The 20,807-nt window shown below is 41.3% G+C and overlaps 1 protein-coding gene across 1 annotated transcript; it reads left to right on the forward strand.

Annotated features, from left to right (window-relative positions):
• The first annotated feature begins 486 nt into the window (after positions 1–486).
• Positions 487–9,272, forward strand: C2HXorf21 (chromosome 2 CXorf21 homolog). The gene is made up of 2 exons (XM_030476457.1): positions 487–674; positions 7,204–9,272. Exon 2 carries the CDS (start codon positions 7,205–7,207, stop codon positions 8,063–8,065), a length of 861 nt encoding a protein of 286 aa, XP_030332317.1. The 5' UTR covers positions 487–674; position 7,204; the 3' UTR covers positions 8,066–9,272.
• Positions 9,273–20,807: the final 11,535 nt, after the last annotated feature.

Raw genomic sequence — 20,807 nt, forward strand, 5'->3', positions numbered from 1 at the left:
GGTACCAAGGACATTTCAAGTCTAACTTGCTTCATGACAGGTTTTGCAGATTCCAAGCAAAACCTGATAAACCAGCTGAGCTGTGTGGTTTGGTGGAAGCTGAGATGTATGAGGGTCTACAGACAGCAAATTAGGCCTGCTGGGAAATGCATTTCTGCTTTGGCATCTCAGTCTTCCTACCTATTTAGCATGACAATCTTGACATGTCTAGATGTCTTGCAGCGTCAAATTAAAGGAGAGCAATAGGTAGTGGTTGAAATGGGATACAAATGAGCAGTTTCTCCAAGACTGTTCTAGCTATTCAATTCACTAGTTTTTGGGGTTTTTTTAATAACAGTTAATAAAGAGAAGTCCTCGACTGAGCGTGTTGCAATCAGCTATTTTAACAGCACACAGTTTCACAACAAAGTTTCGTTTAGACATAAAAGAGGAAGCAAGTTCAGCGTGTTGCAGTTCAGTCAGTTATAAAAACCCCTCATCTCCTAAGGGACTTTCTTTCTATACTTCTGTGCTATAGAGGGGTAGAAATAAAACACATGTCATTTTAGAAGTGTATTTAAAAAGGAAATAAAAACAGTGTTGCATTTTGGGGTAGGACAGACTCACAGGAAGCTTTAAACTGGTGTAGAAGACGACAAATTTTCTGTACCTGGTCAGCTGCTGTATCTTTGGAGGTAAGAACTAAAATACACCATGTATTATATAAATATATGAGAGTGTTGCTCTTGCTTATCAAAGTGGCTCAGGTCTGTTTGTGTGGGATCACAGCTGGTAAAATGGAGATGTACTTTTTCTGTTTTGTACACGTGTGTGTTTGCAGCATCTCATCCGCTGTCCATATGCAGTTTCTGCTGCCTTAAGGAGTGATGGGAACATTTCAAAAATGCCATCTTCACAACCATGACTCACTGTGATTGCAATGCAACTTCGAAATACAAACAAAAAATTGGTCCTCTGGTATTTCTAAAGCCTTTCATAAAAGCATACTAAAAAATGTTTTTTTAGAATACTTTTGAAAGGGAGCCTTACCAGATGTGTTGCTTTTATCATAATTCTGATATTTTTATTGGTCTTTCTGTGCATGTTAGTGTGCTGTCTAAATAATGTCCTCGAAGGGGAGTACTCCATTTGTAGATTAGAAGTAAAAATAGGCACCATAATAGATAAACTTGGGCATTGTATTAAAAAAGAATTAATAGAAAAAAGCTTAGACTTCTCTCAAACCAAGAAGAAGTTAAAAGGTATAAACATGTTATCAGTGTATTTTCCTGATTCACAGTGAATTTTTTCATTTGCTGCTAATACGCAGCTTGACATGGGTATACATATACAACATGCACCCTCCCCCCTCCTTTTTATACTCTACGGCAGATGTGACTAATGTTTCAATACTCGTTAGTGCACCATTTCCCTTACTCCTCCTGGGAAACCCCTTCAGCCTTTTCTGTCTGTCTTGCTTTAGCATTTATTCTTTTCACTTCTAGAAAGTGTATTCTCTTCTGTAAGAGTGCACGTGAATTTATTTCCCCTTCACTTCAACTGCTTAGATACAAAATACCGCAGTCCATATAGTTCAGTCATGATAACAACTAAGAACTCATTAAAATAAACACAGAAATCCAGCAACATGAGATTATTTCCACTCCAGAAAGACATGAAAGCACAGCATAGTGGAAGGTGTCCCTGCCCATGGCAGGGGGATGGAACTAGATGATCTTTAAGGTCCCTTCCAACCCAAACCATTCTATGATTCTATGATTATGAATGTAGAGCCCAATTCTGTCCTGCCTCACATTTCATGTTGTTGCTTACAGCTGTGGATATGAGATGTAAAATGTTGTCAAACGAGGTTGATGATGTCCTAAACCAACTTTCTATGGGTATGGATGATAAAGAAATATGTGCAAAAAAATGAACCAGGCTCACTCTGTATCAAGTTTCAAGGAACTTGAACAGACTTGGATGGGAAGCTATTTGAGATGCTCAAGAAACTGTATTTACCCACATACAGTCTTAATTGTATTTTTATGGAAGCCTGTGTCCCCAACTCCACTGAAAGATACGACAGCACTCAAACAATACAATAAGAATGTATTTTTTTCCTAAATAAAAGAAACCAATTGCTCCCAAAGCTCACTGCCATCCATTTAGCGTGATTAAAAGTGGGTAGACACTTGTATAACAAGGACATTCAACAATAAAAAAGACATATAAAGTATCATGTATTCTTGGGGAAATGACTCTCCTCACTTGCTCCCTTCAGCCTGCCCTTCAAGGACATTCCCACATACTCTTGAAATACAAGATCCTCTCAAACCTACTCTAATTGTTGTCCCCAGGTCAGCTCGTATTTCCCTGTGGGAGAGGTACTCCTAGCATTCCTGCGTCTCTTGAACTGTTGACATGTGAATAAAGAAGATGAGCAGGGCTCGTGTTTTTTTGTTCTGTGAGAAGACGGAAAGGTCAGAGCAGAGAGGGGGGAGGGAACAAAAGGGTTTTGGCTCATGACTGTTGCTGAAAGAACTTCACGGTGCAGTCCTACAGATCCCAGACCTTCCAGAGCAGCAGCAGCAGCAGCAGGAAGAGGAAGTTATACATGCAGTGTGTAGCGTTTGGATGCTTCTGCGAAAGCACCTCTTGGCTATTCCTCTTCTCTTCTGCCATGGACAAAATAGGCCAGCTCCTACCTCAAGTAGCAGCTACGGTTATCATAGAATCATAGAACAGCCCAGGTTGGAAGGGATCTTGAAAGATCATCTGGTCCAACCGTCCATGGGAAAGGGAACCTAGATGAGATTATCTAGCACCCTGTCCATCTGGAAAACCTCCAGATGGTGGCAACTCCACTAGGTCCATTTCACCAAGGCTACTCCCCAGCCACATCAGGTCCTAACCTGTACTGGGCATTTGATTATGTTGTCCCGTGCGCAGGACTTGGCGCTTGTCTTTGTTGAACTTCATGCAGTTCTTCCGGACACACTTTTCCATCCTGTCCAGGTCTCTCTGTAAGATGGCTTTCCCTTCTGATGTGTCCACCTCACCATACAGTTTCCTGTCATAAGTATTACCTTTACGCAAGCCAGCCCCAGGCACTGGAGACAGCCCTTATCAAATGGGATTCAGATACCAAAGATCAAAAGGGTTTCAGGCATTAAGGAAAGGCTGTATTCATCCATAGGCACAGATCATTATACTACCTTTTTCACTCTCCTGATTTCCCTACACTGGATGCACTGAGGCTTCCCGGGAGCTGTTTCACACCAGTGGAAGATCCTGAAGCACACACAGGCTCTCTCTCCAGCCCATCCTGCTTGCAACCTGAGATAAATCCCAAACCACACTGAGGGGATCTGTCTGTATCTCTACAGCCTGGAAAAACATCTCTTAAAATAGGGAAAAAATGCTACAGATGGCTCCACGGGATCTGAGTTCGAGACAGGGGAACTCAAATCTCATCTAGGATCCCACCTAGTAAGTCAGCTAGAAGTTAAGGTATACCTTGTGATAAAACTTGAACTCTAACCACTAGCAGCACAACTTCAGTGCCATTCAGAGCCCTGCTTTCAGTAGGGATCTGAAAGACAGACATACACAAAACAAGCTTGTTTCTTATATGAGTTTCCATCCCCTCTTTTTGCAATGCAAAAGAATGTCCCTTTCCCTACCAAGCTGTGATCCCAGCTGGCAGCACGTTCTTTCCATTCTCCCTAGCAACTTTTCATCTTGCTCAAGTTTGTATATAGGACACAATTTATCATACCTCTTTGTGTACACTTCTCAGGCTTTCCTTAGCTGTTTTGCTTATCCTGAGCCAAGAACTCCCATTCTGTTTGCCTGCTCCCAGACTCTAATCTGAGGTCTTTATGCAAACATTGGCACCGTCTCTAAGCATTTTAACCCAGCAAACTTGCTGCCACTCAGAAAATACTGGCAATACCACTGAATTTTCCACGGGGCTTTAAACATTCATCCTGCGTTTAGGCTTTTCTTATGCTGAAGAACTGAACAAAAACCCCAGGCAAGACATATGGGTTTTTAAGATTATCTGTCAGTAATAAAGACTATGTCAGATAGAAAAGACAGTGTAAACCCTACAGTCTTCTCCCTCTGTCTCTATTAGGCTTGGGTAGAATGTAGTGAGCTCCCATTACCAGAAAAGTAGCCACACAAGGAGAAATCTCTTTGTTCACCTCACATGCAAAATGCATCAGATCAGAATTATAAAAGGGACTGTTTTTCCTTGTGCAATGAAGGTAATTCAGTTATTTTCAGGAAGAGGGAAGTGAAATCTGAATTTAAGGAGCACGAACCCCAAAATATTGAAAGACAATAGATATAATCCCCATGCACTTGGAATCCTGGTACATACGTGTGACTGAGGCATTGAAGGGGGATTAAGAAAAGGGGCATGAGAAGTAGAATTAATGAAAACTGTCATCCTTATTGGACAAAAAAAAATGCAAGAATTAAAGGTGACCCAATTGCGTGATCAGCAACTGGTAATGATGGAATGACAACTTGACAGGGTTATATGTTAAGTACCAGAACGTCTCTTTTGCATTCACAGGCTTTCAGCACTGCATATCAAAACTTCAATCAGATTTCCTTGCAGAACTGGGAATAGATTAGTGCAACAGTCCTTGCCAGCTTCAAAGGGTAAGCTTGTAACTCATTCAACAAGACACACAACTCCTGAGCAGGGTGGAAACCTAATCCTTTTCAATTTGCTGGTTCTTTTGTTTCCACTCCTGTCTCAGACAGCATGCTCTAAAACTCTTAAAATAAGTATTGCAGAAGGCAGTGCAAAGAAATGAAACCATCAGTTTCATTTCTCTAATATATCACCTTATGACAGAAACAACAAACATCTGGGTAGTAGGAAAGACAGAAGTGTCACATGCTACCTGAACACAATCGGCTTTGCCTACACTGGTTGAGCAGTGAACAGGCCATACGTTCCACTCATTTCTCAGAATCCACATTAAAAATAAGCATAGGATTAACCGTATAACAATTCCAGACTTATTCATGCCAACATTAGTGGTGGCTTTGAAATCAAGCCATCTGGCCCCTAGATGACTGTGGGGAAGTGAATAGCCTTTGCACTGCAAAAGAGGGGAAGAGAAGGAGAAGAGAAAGGGGGATGCGTTGATAACCTGAGTAGCTCCAGCATTTGGCTAAGATTTCTGGGGTGGCACCTAAATGACAGCTGAAAACTAAAGCAAGACAACAGCAACAGACTGCAGGGAATACCAAGCCCCAGGCGTAATTTCCTCTCTCCCCTCCCCCTTGTGTAAATAGATCACTTTTCATGAGATGCTACCTGCCTGTGGGAAATCTCACACAACTAGCAGCAGCAGGGGAGATCCAGGGTCACCAAAGGAAGTGTCTGGACACATTTAATTTCCATGAATATTTCCTTCTGAAGGAAGTTCATTTTCCTTCCAACCTTCTTCATAGTGTGGCAGTGATTACCTCCCTCCCACTCCTGAGAAAACTCTTTTCTCATGCTGTCTCCTTCCTAACATCGGTGTAAAGTCTATATCCATGCTTGGACAGGATTTAGCCAATATTTATTATTAGTGCAGCATTTTGTACTTGCAACTGTGACACATGAAATACTTTGCTAAGAAATGCAAGTCCTTTCACTCTTGGAAAAGATAAGTTGAACAGTCAACAGCAGCATGGGGTAGTGCAGCATGTGCCAGAGAGCTGCCACCTCCCCGTTCACAGTTTGTGGGAAGATGTTCCCATTCTGGTGCTTCATTACAGCGGGTGTTGTGAAATAGACAGGCAACTGTCAAATAAGTTGGACATGTGTTCATATCTGCAGAGTCAGTAAGGATTAAAATGATATAATTGGATTAAATAGTAAATGAAGAAAAGTAGTCATTATTAAAACAAAGACAAGTTATTTGTTCCTCTATCACTCAAGATATTTTGTACTATAGAAAGAAAAGAGTAGTTTTTATTTTAATGTATTTTTACTTAAGATTTACTTCCTTTTTGCTAGACCACACCGTTTTTTTAGGACATCTTTCTCACTGACCATTTCCTTGACATCTATTAAAAGAAAAGACACAGAAGTGGATTAAAGAACAATTATGTGGTATGGAGCTGCTAAAGCTTGAGCAGAACATTTGCTGATGTGCAGATGCATGTGTGTCCTTGCTACCGAGTCCTGTCTTTCATTACTAACATGTTTGTGCAGCTTTTGAGACTGAGCTGCCTGCTCAGGTTGTGGAGTAAGTTAGTGATTGCTGGAACCTGATTGTGTCTTTGCAGAAACCCAATGGAAAACTGATTTCAGAGCTGGTGGTGGTACTCACAACCAATCCAACAGTGAAGGAGCCAGAGTACTTCTGAAACGTGCACTTTCCTATGCATTGCACTGAAATATGTCCCTTCAAAAGTTCACTGCAGATTTCTGTGTCTAGGTAGTCAGTTTAAGATCCTTTTATAGTAACTGGAGAGTGATAAGCAAATCTAGGGCACAATTCATCTCATTTCGATTTAGGTGTCTTAAACAAAGCAGATGAATTGTGCCTCCAAAAAGCCTTGATTTGACACTGACATTTTCATGTCTAAAAGTTAGAGACAATTAATTCCCATCTGCTTTGCATGAAGAAGTGCAAAGTGCTAATTTAATGATCTGATATTTGTTAATGAAAAAGGAACCACAGCTACAGTCATTGATTAGTCTGGAACAAAAGGGGTGATATTCTCAATATGAATCTCAAATCAACATAGTTCAAGGGCAGCTGACAAACCACACAACAAAGGTTGCTTCAATGCATATGAGAAAAAGGGGAAACCCCTTGACTTCTTATTGAAGTTAAGGACAAAACTACAGATATTTAAGTGTAAGCTATTACAGCAATTACTATGACAACAAACCACTTCTTGTTCATCTCTTCTCAACTCACTGTCTTTGGATGTACTGGACATGCCATATATTATGTTATACAGAATATGCTTTGATGTGATTGAGTTAGCATCACAACAGGGAGATTAGCTGATCACTTCATTCATTGCCTCAAGTCTTTTAGAAAGACACTCTTGTCTTTCATTGTCCAAATTGGAAACATTTCCTTGCAGCTAGTAACAGACTTGCCAGTATAATCACCACTCAGTGTGTTTGTAATGAACTAATGGTTTCTTGTAATTTTTCTGTCTGCTGGTGGCTCTTTTCCTTTGGTGAAGGATGCTGTCGGAAGGTTACCTTTACAGAATCGCCTACCTTTGTGAAGACCTGAACTGTGAGCTCTACAGCAAGAGTTCGGCTGAGGAAGTGGTGTATGAAATGAGGTCCATTAATTATTCTTCCACAGATGAAGCACAAGGAAAAAGCCTTCTTCAGAGATGCAGATATGCTGGCAAGTGCATTTCCTCTGTCTGCTCTAGAGGTAGCAAGCATAGCAGAAGGCAGAAGGATAATCTCCTACAACCTACACAGCACACCGCAGCAACAGAGCAGCCATCTCCAGCTATGCATGTCTGCGAGGGGCTGACAAAAAAAGACACCTACCTGGTTCCACCTTCCTGCAAAAGCATTTGCAAGAACTACAACGATTTGCATATAGCTGGGGACTACGTGATGCCAATTAGCTCAGTGACGACAGATTTTACCTGTGATAGTGGCATTGGCCCCTTCTTGGAGTCTTCAGAGATTCCTCCTCCCATGGAGTCCGTGAGGGTCCCCCCTACCGGTGACACCAGCTGCAAGCCGGCCCAAGGCTACTCCTCATGCTGGCGGCTGGTGAGCTTAGTGCCCCATCAGCAACCCCTCTCCGACTCAGCCCTGAACAACTACCTCGAACAGAAGTTGGTGGAACTCTATAAGCAGTACATCATGGATAGCACAGCAAACAGGGCATCCCCCACTCAGATCCTGGCCTCGGAGCTTATCATGACTAATGTAGATCAAATCAGCATGCAGATATCACGGGAGAGGAATATGGAGACCACTAAGGCCAAGGACATTGTCATTAGCCGCTTCTTACAAATAGCCAGTGGAAAAATATCCTCAGAAATTAGCACACCTAGTCTGCATATTTCCCAGTAATAGCCACACTAATGCATACTATTTGCATTTCTGCCATTAGAAAGCTTTTATGTTCTGCAAGGTCAATTTATAGTTTCTTAAGACATTTTTCTGCTTCTTAAAATGCATTTACCATCTACCACTTAAATTAAACTTTTCAGTATGTATTAAGTAAGTGAAAATATCTGTACTCTGCAGTCCCTATTGTGGAGCAGGTGATTTACTGGGTTGGGCTTTTTTGATTTTTGCCTTTTTTTTAAAAAATGTTTTTCCCAAAAGGCTTATTTTACTGAGCCTCAGACATTTTCAAAATGTTTTGTAGAAAAATGAGTAAGAGCATATGACACTCCTTCCTCCCTACATGCTTGACATACAATTTCAACTTTCCTCTGTCTGGAGTCTGCCATCCTACCCCTGGGTCTGTGTGGAGTGGAGGCTTACACCCGTACAAGCACAAGCCCAGTGGTGGCAGAGCCACACAAATACAGAATTTAGGATGTCAGCTAGTTCATCTCCCTGCCTCAAGTGGCTTTACTTCTGACATCCCTCGGAAACATGCACTAACCCTGATTATTTAGTTGGTGTCATCCTGTGCAAAAGTTACCAACAGTTTTTGTGAAGACAAACTGTTTCCAAACAGCGTGCATGTGTACCTGTGTGCTTGCACTGGACTGAACCATAACAATGGTCGCCGATGACCTGTGGTCACAGACAGGCACTGCCTTTGCCAGCTACTTACAGACCAGCAGCTGTGGAGTGGTTGTGTGGGGATAGCGATGATAACAAAGGGGGAAAAGGAAGAAGAATTCTCCTTTAAGAGAATTGCACATTGAAAAGTAAGGGCCATTCCAAAACCCATTTGAATAATGTGAACATTTCCTCTGAATGCAGAAAGAAAACTGAAACAGACTGCTCAGCAGCTTGGCTAACCACTTCTTTTGTTAGGATCATTGCTGTGTATCATATGTATAATTTGAACCTGATGTATTTATAATAGGACAGTCCTTTTTTGTAAAATTTCACTAAGTCTTACAAAAGACGAAAAAAAAGAAAAAGAGCTGCCTTGTGGCAGTTGTAGCAAGGATGGTTACCTACTTCTGGTCTGTATAATGTATAACATATTATCAATGCCAATCCATCATTGGTTTCCAAGTATAATATTAATACTAATTTGTCATAAATATTAATGGGTTTTTTTTTTCACATTAGATTCCACAATGTTGTTTTGGCCTTTGTGTTCTTATTCTCTTCTTTTTTTTTTTTTTAATGTAAGACATGCCTTACCTATAATTCAAAACAAATGCAAAATAGTAAACATGACAGTTTATTCTATTGCTGCTGTCTTTTCAGAGGTTACTGGGAAAACTCAGTATATTTTCCTGCTTGTGCAATGAAGGGGTATCCAAAAAACAGTCACCATAATAACCTTTTATGTGTGAATCTAGAGACTGTGTATTGGTTGCCATAGCAGCCTACCCAAATACTATTATTCAGTAATTCAAGACAGATAATTTCTGGCATATGATATTTCTAGACTGTGATCAAATGCGATTTAAAAACAGAAAAAAATGCTGTTTTTAAGAGAAAATACCATTCATGGTAATGCACAGGCACACACGTGTTCTGTATGTAAAATCCATTACCAACAAATCTCTCAAAATTCTCCCAGGATAAAAGGATACACTAGAATCTATGAAATGGCTTGCAGAGGACAGCAAAAGCAAACAAAAGGCATTTCAAAACATTGGGGTTTTGTTTGTGCCTACTGACATTCACATCACTGAATTTTAGTAGCAAAAGATGTAGTAGAAAGCAACTTTCAGAGCTGAATGCATAAATCAATACCCTTGCTGAAAGAGCTTGGCACCTTCATCAGAGAACATAATTGATTCTTACACTCAACTCTACCCACTCCACAGACCAGGTCCTATGCAAACAAAATGGCACTTTATCATCTGTTACTGAGAAGTCCAGATCCTGATTTCCCCCCAGCTGGTAGGGTTGTGGCCAAACCTGCAGGCAGATTCCACTCACCACGACGTCCCGGCTTGGAACCAACACAGGGCAGCTAGAGAACGGGGCGGAGAGGTCTGCTTAGACCCACAGAAAAAGGTCCTCTGATTTACTGGGTTCACTCCATAGCTGCCATGTTGGAGGGCTGCAACAAGAACCAGGGGCTTGGTACTCAGGGGACAGTGCAGTTATAGCAATGATGTGCTGCAGAGCAGGGGAGAAGGCGGCAAGTCTTAAACATACAAAAGTGTGGCTCCTGCATATAGAGGGCATGTTTGATACTTATATTTGGTTAATCAAATCAATCAGCTACAAATCATCCAATTCTTGTGCAGCTTTCTTCCAAGCCAATCACTTTACTACAGTCATACCCACATTCAAGTAAAGGCTTTATTTTGTACTGTCAGACTGACACTTATGAATTTTATTCATGGAAGGGTCATAATCATTGCAGAAGTTGACTTATTCCAGAAAGACTCCATCAACCACTTCTTCCCCACATACGGTTATTTTCTTTTCCCTGCCTAAATATAAATCCCCATTTCATTTTGAGCCCTGCAGTGTACCTGCTTCTTGCATGAATTACATACCAGCCACATCCCATTATGTGAAGTAGTACAACGTAGCTCTTGGATTTAAGGCAGTTTCTACATAAACAAACAATTATTCCACTGTGCTCGGCTGAAAGTGCATTTATATCTCTGTCCTTCCTCCATTTAAAACTAATCTTCTTCTGCACAGGTGCCTCTCTAGGTGTGGCTGTTTCCTGCTAAAAGCACTTGGATAGCAATTAGGCTGCTATTACCATGAGTCAGGTTGTTATCTAATGCGATTATCATCTCTCTCCTTCTCCCTCCTTCTCCTCCTCTTCTGCCTCAGGGTCAAATGTTTAAAGAGAGAGATCCCAATTTTTTAGTAGCTCTGTTAAATAACTATTTTTTAGCCAGGGGTGCATCATTTCTTGACACGAGCTTATCAATATGCTGTTGATGGATTTCTAGTGGCTGGGGAGTGTGTGTTGGAGAGGAGAGTTTGAATTCTACCCTCACAATACTTCCTAATAATATGGCTATTTTAATATGGCTAAAATAGCTTAAGAAGGCAAAGAAAATTGTAATGAATAATTCAGTAACTGGTTGGTTGTTATTTTGACCAACTGTCAAGAAACTGATCTCAGAAGGATAGTTTATAACCACCACCATCAGCATACACTAGCAGCTTCCTTAGGAATTTTTTCCAGAACATATTACTCATTGCTGATAGCATGATTATAGCAGCTAGGAGTTTTGTTGTTTATATGTAGTGTTACTGTGCCCCCAAGAGTCCAAGCCCATCACTGTGGCAGGTGAACACTACATGCGTGTGCCTCTAGGAAGGCTGGGTGTGCAGCGTGATGAGAAAAATCCTTGGTGGGGGGAGAAAAGAGGGAAAAGGAGGTTGTCAGATTTTGTTGCAACCTGGGGGTCCTGCTTTTGGGTTTAACCCCTCTGCTGGCTCTGATTTCTTGTCCATATGAAGAAGTGGTGGGAGGGAAGAAGGGATATAAAGTGCAGGCTGGGCTTTGTGCTGAATGTGAAAGCAAGCATTTCATGTTCTGATCGCTGTGTTCAGATGAAGGCAAAAAGCAAAGCACCCAGAGCTGAAATAAACAAAGTGCTGTAGCGCTGACTCCAGCCAGGCATGTTGCTGGGGTTTCACCTTGGGGAAGCTGCTGCAGGGCAGGAGCAGCTCGGGACCTCCCAGCATTGGTGGGTTCAATGGAGCACCCCGAGGCTCAGCTCTTTCCCCTTCTGCTGCCCTTTCAAGGACTGAAGCAATAGGGAGTTATTTGGGACTGTCCCTTCCCTAAGCTTCTTTCTACCATGGTGCTCTCTCAGAGATAGGACCTGCTGAGGATGTAACCAGCTGCCAGTAGCTGGTTGGAGCAGCTTGGGCAGGAGGGGGGTAAGGAGATGCAGGTTTTGTTACTACGTTTATCAGAATTATTGTAAAATACCTTTGGTACTGGTGTGGACAGGGGAGAAATCCCTTGTTCTCCCAGATTCAGGAGGGACGATTACCAAGTTAGGGAGTTCACCATTTTACAGTGATGACTTATTACAGATTTTAAACCAATGCTGAGATAAGAAAGGCCTGATGCACTTTTGCTAATTGATGAAGTTAATATCTTGCCACACACCTAGTTAAATGCAGCCTGTGTGCCTATGACAGCTGGTGTGTGTCCACTTGGCATATCTGTGTTCACAGAAGCAGCGTGTATCTGACAGGCTAATATGATGGCTATGGATGATACTCAGAAGGGGCAGGAATTTCTCCAGCTGCATTAATTACACACAGTGTGGACACAGCAGGCAGCTTAAATCGATGTATTGATGTTTGCCAGTGCAAGTCAGCAGGGCTGGCCTCTGTTTGGTGGAGCTAACATGGACCAAGACCAGCTCCCGAGCTGTGTTGTGCTCAGTGAAACCATCACTGTCTTAGAAGACCAGTTTAGAAATGTGTAGCAAAAAATGACTAACATAGAGGAATGGAATTTTAGGTCAAAACAGAATTTATTCTGTGCATTGCAGCATTACTTCTGCTTCTGCTGTACTGGGAAGAGCTGGCTCGCTGTCTCCCTGTCTCCCCGGCATTAATGCTGACATTAGGATTAGGGTGACTTTTCAGAATATTAAGCAGGCTTTCTAAAGACTGAAGGGAACGATGTTCCTGAGGCTCTTTCTCAGACCTTCTTACATCTCTGTCAAAGCAAATGTTGGATGAACTACCTTGCCTGAAGTGGAAATCCCCTCAAGAAATATTAGCAGTGCCTCATATTGAGTTAACATCTACTTATTATTGAACTCCTTGCTGCTGTTTCCCCCAGCGTCACCCTCCCACTTTATCTTTCCACAAGGCTGATTACTATGGGCTCCTGCACTTCTGCCATGCCACAACGCCCAGGACTCCCCCGAGGTTTCCCTCCCTCCTCCAGCCATGCTATCCCCCTATTTGGTGGTTTTACATGCCACACTTGGCCTGCTCCTGTGCTCTCTCACCTCCCATCACCCCTACACCCCCCTCGCAGAAGATGATCCTAGCTCCCCTGACAGCCAGGAGAAGGACCAGTAAGATGGCACAGCTGGATACCAAGCATCTGTTGGGAAGCACTGGCGAAGGGTGAGGATGATGGGGAGACTTCGAGAAGGCTGGCGGTGGCTGCAGAGTTCCTGTGGCAGTGGCGAGGGACCCATGCGGAGGCAGAGGAAGCCCTTGCAGAGCAGGGTTTGTGAAACAAGCTGGGAGGTGGCGGGGAGCTGAGGAAAGAGGTTTCACAATTTTCCGGTGAAGACAAGCCTGGGGGGCGGCAGCGTTTCCAACCACTCCCTGTCTGGAAGGAGCATCCTCATATTGAAAAGACAGCCATCTCGCCAGGTCTGCCTGTGCAATTTTTTTAAGCTGAAAGAGTTGTAGCATCCAATGTGGCGTTTCATTTGCTCCCTCTACAGCCATAGCTGAGCAGGAGATAGGAGGGACCTATGGCCAGGCTAGTGCTGTACAGCTGTGCCAGACAGCCGTGTGCCGGCACGGGCTCCTGCTGCCCAGGGATGACAGCAGGGACCAGAGGCTGGAGCAGCAGCCACACAGTAACTCCACAACCCTCCTCAGCTGGCTCAGCGCTGACTGCCAGATATTTCGCTCCTTTGCTGAACTTTGCTTGCTAGACACAAAGTGTAATAGGAGAGCTCTCTTAAGAGCAAATAATGGGAATGGAAAAGGCATGAGGCACAGAGCCAGACCTGGCTTTTTTCCAGTGGCTTTTTTCCAGATTCATTTTTGTGTAACCAGAACTAGAACTGTGAGAATACAATTACAGATGGCAGAGCTGACTTTGGTGTTTTCATTGATGGAAGCTCCCTTGCCTGAAAGTGGATCCTGCTTGGAGGGTAGGGGTAGAACATCAAAAACCCTAATCATTTGAACAGCACCATTCTAACACAGGTGAGAAATTCCAATGCCTTTCTACATAGAAACTACTTATTAAAAAAAAAAAAAAGAAACATATTAAACATGTTAGTGATGGCTTAGCAACAGTAGGATCAGCAGTTTTGAGAAAGAGAGGTTAGAAGTTGTCAGTTCTGGCACTTTAAACCAATTACTCCCAAGGTGTAATTGACCTCTTTAGCAAAAGCTGGCTGAAGTGTCACTTCAGAAGCACAATGCTTGACTAATGAGGTACAGCTGAGGAGTTAAAAAAGATAAAAAACCACTGAGCAGCCAGTTTTTCCAATAATAAGATCATATTAAAAATGCACAGCCATGTTCTTTAATATCTGGAGAAATCGAGCAGAAATTTCATAATTTCATTATTTGATTATGTGCACCTAGAATGTATTATTTTAAAAAAGGCATAATCTACCGGGTAGGGAAAGGGTAGTCTATCAAAAGACATTTTCCAAATATTTAGCCCAGAAAAGACCAGCCTGATCCTGAGAGGATCTAGGCAATCACAAATCAATGTGAAGTAATTGTTCAGCATCAGAGTGTATGTAGCACAGTTTCAAAAATGGCTCCTGCTTTTGCACCCATCCTTGGGAAAGAAAAGTGCATCCATCCTTGGGAAAGAAAAGTGCATCAGGAGCTGCTGGAGAGGGTGAAAGCTCTTACTGTGCTTCAAAGACTAAATTTTGCTGCTTCACAGATAAGAAACATTTAAGCTGCACATCTAGAAGCATCCATCCCCAGCTTCTAACTACTTTAAGAAATGAACCAGTGATTCCTTACTTTGACAGTGTGTGGCAGCTAACATCCCTTTGGTGTTCACGGACCAGAGCCAGTGTTTGGGACTCAGCTCCTGTGCTAGTGACTCACTCAAGCACCTCTAGCAGAGAGGCCTCTGGGGTGCTGTGTCCTTCTTGTCTGTGTGCATCACTCAAAGTCCTTCTGGAGACCCCCTTGCTCTGTGCATCCTCCCCTCATGCACTGCCCTTCATCCTGTCTACCCTGCCCTGTGCGCACACCCCCTTTCGCTCAACATGCTTTGCTGCCTTAGCTGTTCCAGTTGTTGGGAAATACTGATGGCCGTGGTTCTTAGTCCCAGCAATCCTGAACTGTTTTGTAAAAAAACTCCTCCATCAACTGCCATGAGATTCATGGTATATTCCTGAGAAGCAGCACCATGTTCATTGTCTATGACTCCCAAACTAAGAGGTAGGTGTAATGATAGAAAGGAAAGGAACAGGCATCAGCAGCTGAGAGGCAGGATGCAAACAGCTGGTGAACAAAACCTCATATGGACCTAATCAACATTACTTTTACGTTCCCTCCAGCATATTCTGATTCTCTTGTTATCCTACTTTTGGGATAGACAACCAGTATCCCCAAATCATCTTCTTTATAACGAGGTTCATGATCCTAGTGAAATTCCAGGTTCCTGCATGCAGTGCCTCTTCCCAGATGAGACTTACCCGCCCTCTGGACACCTTAGCATCTTCTGAACTCAGAGAGAAATTTCCGTACTTGACATAACCATGTCTTAGGACAACTTATCTCTAATATTCACAGATCACATCTATCAGCCACTGCACCTATCACTACTACATCCTCATATCCTTGCTACTCTATGCATGTATCAGAAACGCTTCACCTTGCTTCTGCAGAGAATTTCATCCTCCCCAGCTTGTCTCACAGTAGCCAAATTTTATCCAGACCTGTAGGCAAAAACTGTATGCTCAAGGTCATATGGAAATTATTTGGAAGTATGCAACTCAAATTGCTTTCATTTTGTATGAAGCTGCACAGTTCATAACAGATAGCTATGAAACTAAGACTGGGTAGAATGGTGGAATGGTGGAATGGTAGAATGGTAGGGAGGTATTTATTGGTAGAAAAAAGAACTAGGGGAGGTTATTTTTAATTCACACAACTACTTTTGCTTTGCTCCAAACTACATTCTAAAACCTATAATGACAGCTTCATAGTTTTAAATCCAATGAGGCTACCAGCTCTTAGTAAACATTTGAACATTTGCTTTATCGATTTCTCTTAGCAGTCTTGATCCGTGAACACTTACTTAATTTAATTTTACTTCATCTAGTCTTGCCATTTTCTTTTACTTTTACTTTGCTCTTGGAATATAATCCCTTCGGCCTTGGAAGCTTTTAATATGCTCTTCTTTGCAATGAGGATATCACAAGTACATTAGACAATTGAATCAATGATGACATACTGTGCAGCCCTAAGGTAGCTTTTTTTTTTCCTTTTTCCTTCTTTTAATTCAGGCCTTGACTGTCTAAACTTAGAAAAGAAGCTAGAGATTTAATCATTGGAAAACCAGTTAAAATGAATCAACTAGACCAACATATGGTTCTTAGAATAAGTGTGGTAAAGTTCTGATGTTTCTGTTACCCTATGGTCTATTGCAAAATAATTTTCAGACTGAATACATAGTTTAGAGGACCCCTATGGAAAACAGAAATTCTGGTAATAAATATGTTTCTGAAGACTGCAGCAAAGGAGAATTGTACCTGATAGAATCACATTCATAAATCAACTTGAAAGGATTAAAATAATAGATTCATCCTTTTGTAAAATAATACATTACCTTTCAGGCAGGAACATGATTATTTTCTAATGATTTCATCATGTATCTTAAGGTACTTGTGAAAGTCAATTAATCTGATGTCAGTTGTCATTACATACACTATAAGGGTTATTGATCCATTTATGTATACAAAATATTCTATTGTGTTTAAAGTTCAAAGACAGTTGTAAGAAGATAAGCCAGTTTGAGATTGCATTCTGTTTGCATGCCAATTGTCTTTCTTACACTGTAAATGAAGTTCACTGGTGATCTGTTTCTTATTCTGCTTGCATGATTAGCAGCATATTGGAAAAATCCATTATACATTCTTTTATCTAATGAAGTCATACAGCCTCCGATCCTTGCCTATTAGATGTGACCAACATACTTTAAGCTGCAATAGAGCAAAAGAAGAGGAAAACAAAAATTAGAAAAAAATGTATTTAAAAGGCAAGATTTTTTATATGCAAGTTGTATCATCTCTACTCCAATTAAGTAGCACTTTTCTTTGAAGTCATTAAGCTCAATGGTCTGAGTCATGAAACAAAATATTATTCAGTTTAAGTAAGAACATCAGATGCAAGCCTTTAATACGCAAAGAAAGAAAATTGCTTCAAAATATATGAACAGTAACTTCAGTGGCATGATCGTAACTTGGAGAGAAGGTGTGTATCCAGGTGCTCCTACTTATATTGAAGATCTCAACATGAGACATCCAAATCTGATGATTTTGGAGGTAGCGTGTTTCCATGCATATGTTGTTGTATTCATTATTATCATTATACATTTATTTACTTTGTTTGCTTTAGATAGATGGGATAGGGTCAGGCTGTAGGAGATGTAACCTTATTTATTTTAATTCATGTCTGATGACGTGGAGATGGGATAGCAATGGAGAAATGGAAAGAGAATGATAATGTGATCAAAACAAGGAATTCATAAAACAGTCTTTGTAGAAAGGTGAGGAAGGCCAGACTGAGTTTGTGAAGGATGTTGTACTGCTTGAGAATGCAGAAGCTGAGAACTTGGACAAGAACCGTCTGTATCTGTTGATGGACAGCTGTTGCGAATGGCATGCAAAATAAACTTAAGGTAAAAGAAGAAGTGAAAGATGTTGTTGGGAAAACAAACAGAATTGGGGTTTTTTATTGTTGTTTAGACAAAAGGGAATACAACATTTTTGTACTGAGAAGGTAACAATACAGAGGAGTTCAGGAGAAATGCAAAAGAAATGATACTGGAAACATGAAACCATGGCGACGAACAGAGAAAATCAAATTAAAAAAGAAGGAAAAATTCTAGGAGAACAATGAGAACAAGAAAAGGTATAGTGTCATGAAACTGAAAAATTGAAATGTAATCTTAGTTTGGGGTGCTCAACAGTTCTTTTATGAAGAAAAAAATAGAGGTGTAAATAGGAAAAAGTGTCGTGGTAAGTAAGAGATGTGAAAGGGTCTGGAGCTGTGGTCAACTGAGTTGCAAAGTAGAGTTGTTTGTCTAGGAAGACTGAGGAGTCATGACTGAAGCACAGGGAGACTCAACAATAGTGCTTGTAGGAGAAAGGCAAGAGGGTAGGAAAGACATACCTTAAGGTGACAAGTTGTCATCAACTGGAAGATCTGGGTGGGCATGGAAAAGGTTGTTACTTTTGGTAAGGGACAAGTGGGAAAGAAGTCCAGGCAATTACTAGATTGGAAAAACACAAACAGTAAAAGATCCGAGGAGGACCGGTGTTAGGTGAAAACAGCTCTGGAGAGCTGACTGGGGCTGCTGAACAGCTTGGTGAATCATACAGCAAAATTGTTCTGTGAACAATTACCACGGGAGCTGTGGGCAGGAATGAGACTTTGGAGAGAAAAAGTGAAACTAGAATGAGATTGGGGAAAAAGAGTAATGGGTTCAGATCACAGGAACTGGGAGGCATGAGCAGAGAAGAGCTTAAGAAGTTTTATTCAGATGAGAGAAAAAAAGAGGGACTGGAAGTGTTGAATTAAAGAGAGAAACCCGAGAAGCCCAGGAAGCATTTTGATCCAGCATGCACAATGTAAATCTGCAAGGAAAGGCAGCTACATGAGTAGTACCAATTTTAAAGACATAATTCCTTGAGACAGCTAAGACCTGAAGGAAATGTCTGGAGGCTCCAGATGCATACTGATTTTTTTAAATGGAGTGGTCATTCCACACATGTTTAGAGAACTGGAGGAAATAGACAGGAAGAGATATAATGGTTCTGATGTAACTTGTAATTCCTCGCATACAGCTTCCACTTTTTGGCTAAAATGCAGACTACCACCTTTCAGTGTTTATTCTAGAGACTTCTCTAGGATTTTCCTGGTGTGGAGTCCAAATATCAGAGAGACTTACAGAAAGAAGAGTAAAGATATCATGTTACCATGCCAAAAGTCTCCTGAGCTGTCTAGGACGTGAAGTTATACTTTCAATTTTATACTAGCATTTCAATTTTGGTTTACAGAGTGACATAATAACAAAGAGAAAAGACTGCAGTTGAGAAGTATACTCATATTATGTGGAAAAAAAGCTTACTATTATGGGATGGGGATTTTCTTCAAAGTCTAAATGGATTTCTGGATCTGAGCAATGGTTTGGCAATGGAAGTGTGCCTAGCCCCGATAGCCGACTCCCAACTCCTCTGTGGACAGGAAGATCTGGCAACTTTCCTGCCAGCCTCCTTATTTCTCTTTCTCTCCTCCTCTTCTTCTTGAAAATGAAGATGGAGAACAGAAATAGATAGTAATTTCTCATTCCTTCCTCACACTTAAAAGATAATAGCCATGCTGCTGATGGGAAAGCTTTTCCAAGGCAGAATGCCCTGGAGACTATTTTAAACATCTTGGAATTAGTTAAATTTCTTTTACATGTATTACATACTGTGCCTGAATTCTCCACTTCTTCATTATCTCACTCTGGCCTGGGTGACCTGACTTGTCCCACATGAACGCAGCTGTAGTATTGCTTGCATCTGCTGCAGTGGGAGCCAGAAATATGAATGCTTTTGAAAATCAAGCCTCTGGATTTCAGCTGCCTGTCAGAGTGGGGCATGGAGAAACAAACAAGCAAAATGCTTCAGAGCAGCTTGTCCTGATTAAAGGCACGCTACCATAGAAGCCTGATATCTAATTTCATGGAACCTAATCCAGCATACACATGGTCCTTACAGCCTACTGTGACTGCATGCTGTTTTGCAGCCCTTGAAGGAACAGATTTATTCAAAATACAGATTTTATATTTGCCTTCATTTCTACATTACAGACAGCTGTAGCAATGCAGTCTGGAAGGAAGAAAACTGAAAGGCACTATGTCCAGATCCATTTGCAAAAGGAAGAATTGAATTCACTTGTGAGGTAGAGAAAACTGAAGACTCTTTGACACTATATTCTTTCATTGTTCAGACTGAGTGATGAGTTAATCTAATTCTGATATTTCACAGTGCTTGATAAATAGAGATCCGTGTCTTTGAAAGAAAGCAAGCTCATAATTTTGGTGTTCCTTGTATGGTAAGCCTTGTAAGGGGATGTACTCTGCTGAGTACATCTGAATTTTAATCAAACAGGAAGCCATGATTGCTTCCTACCTTGACAAATACCTTATAGATACTGAATAAGGGAAACAAGATAGTCCATTGTCTTTGAGCTGTGAGCTTTAAGGGAAAAGAATAGGTATGCAGCCCTGTAGGCAGAATGCATGTAGATGTTACTGAATCTTGCCTTTTTTACTCCCTGATCAGAAGTTGTAGCTAGACGTATTTTTATAAAAGCTCCAGAGAAGCTGTATAGTATGAACAATATTTTGAAGCTACGTTTAGTACTGTTCCTTCTCCATGTCTTGACCTAAGGCATAATTTTGAAGTCTTCCTGGTGCACATCATTAGAACTAACTTGAATCAATTTTCTATCCTCATTCAGTTTGTCTGCAAATTAACAGAAGAAAGGCCTACTGCATCTAGCATGACATATTTTGATGAATGTAAAAGGTCATCTGAAAAGCTTCTAATTTCTTCAAAGTGAAGCTAACTGTTCAGAAATACTCTCTAGAAACAGAAGACCTATTAGAGTGTGTATAGAAACAAGTAGGAACTCGGATTGATCCATAGCACCTTGGGGAATAAAAAGGCTTTGGATCACTGAACTTCTGTCTCTTAATTGTATATTCCTGTTACAGATCTCCCTA

Source organism: Strigops habroptila, chromosome 2, assembly GCF_004027225.2.
Source record: "Strigops habroptila isolate Jane chromosome 2, bStrHab1.2.pri, whole genome shotgun sequence".
NCBI classification, from domain to species: domain Eukaryota; kingdom Metazoa; phylum Chordata; class Aves; order Psittaciformes; family Psittacidae; genus Strigops; species Strigops habroptila.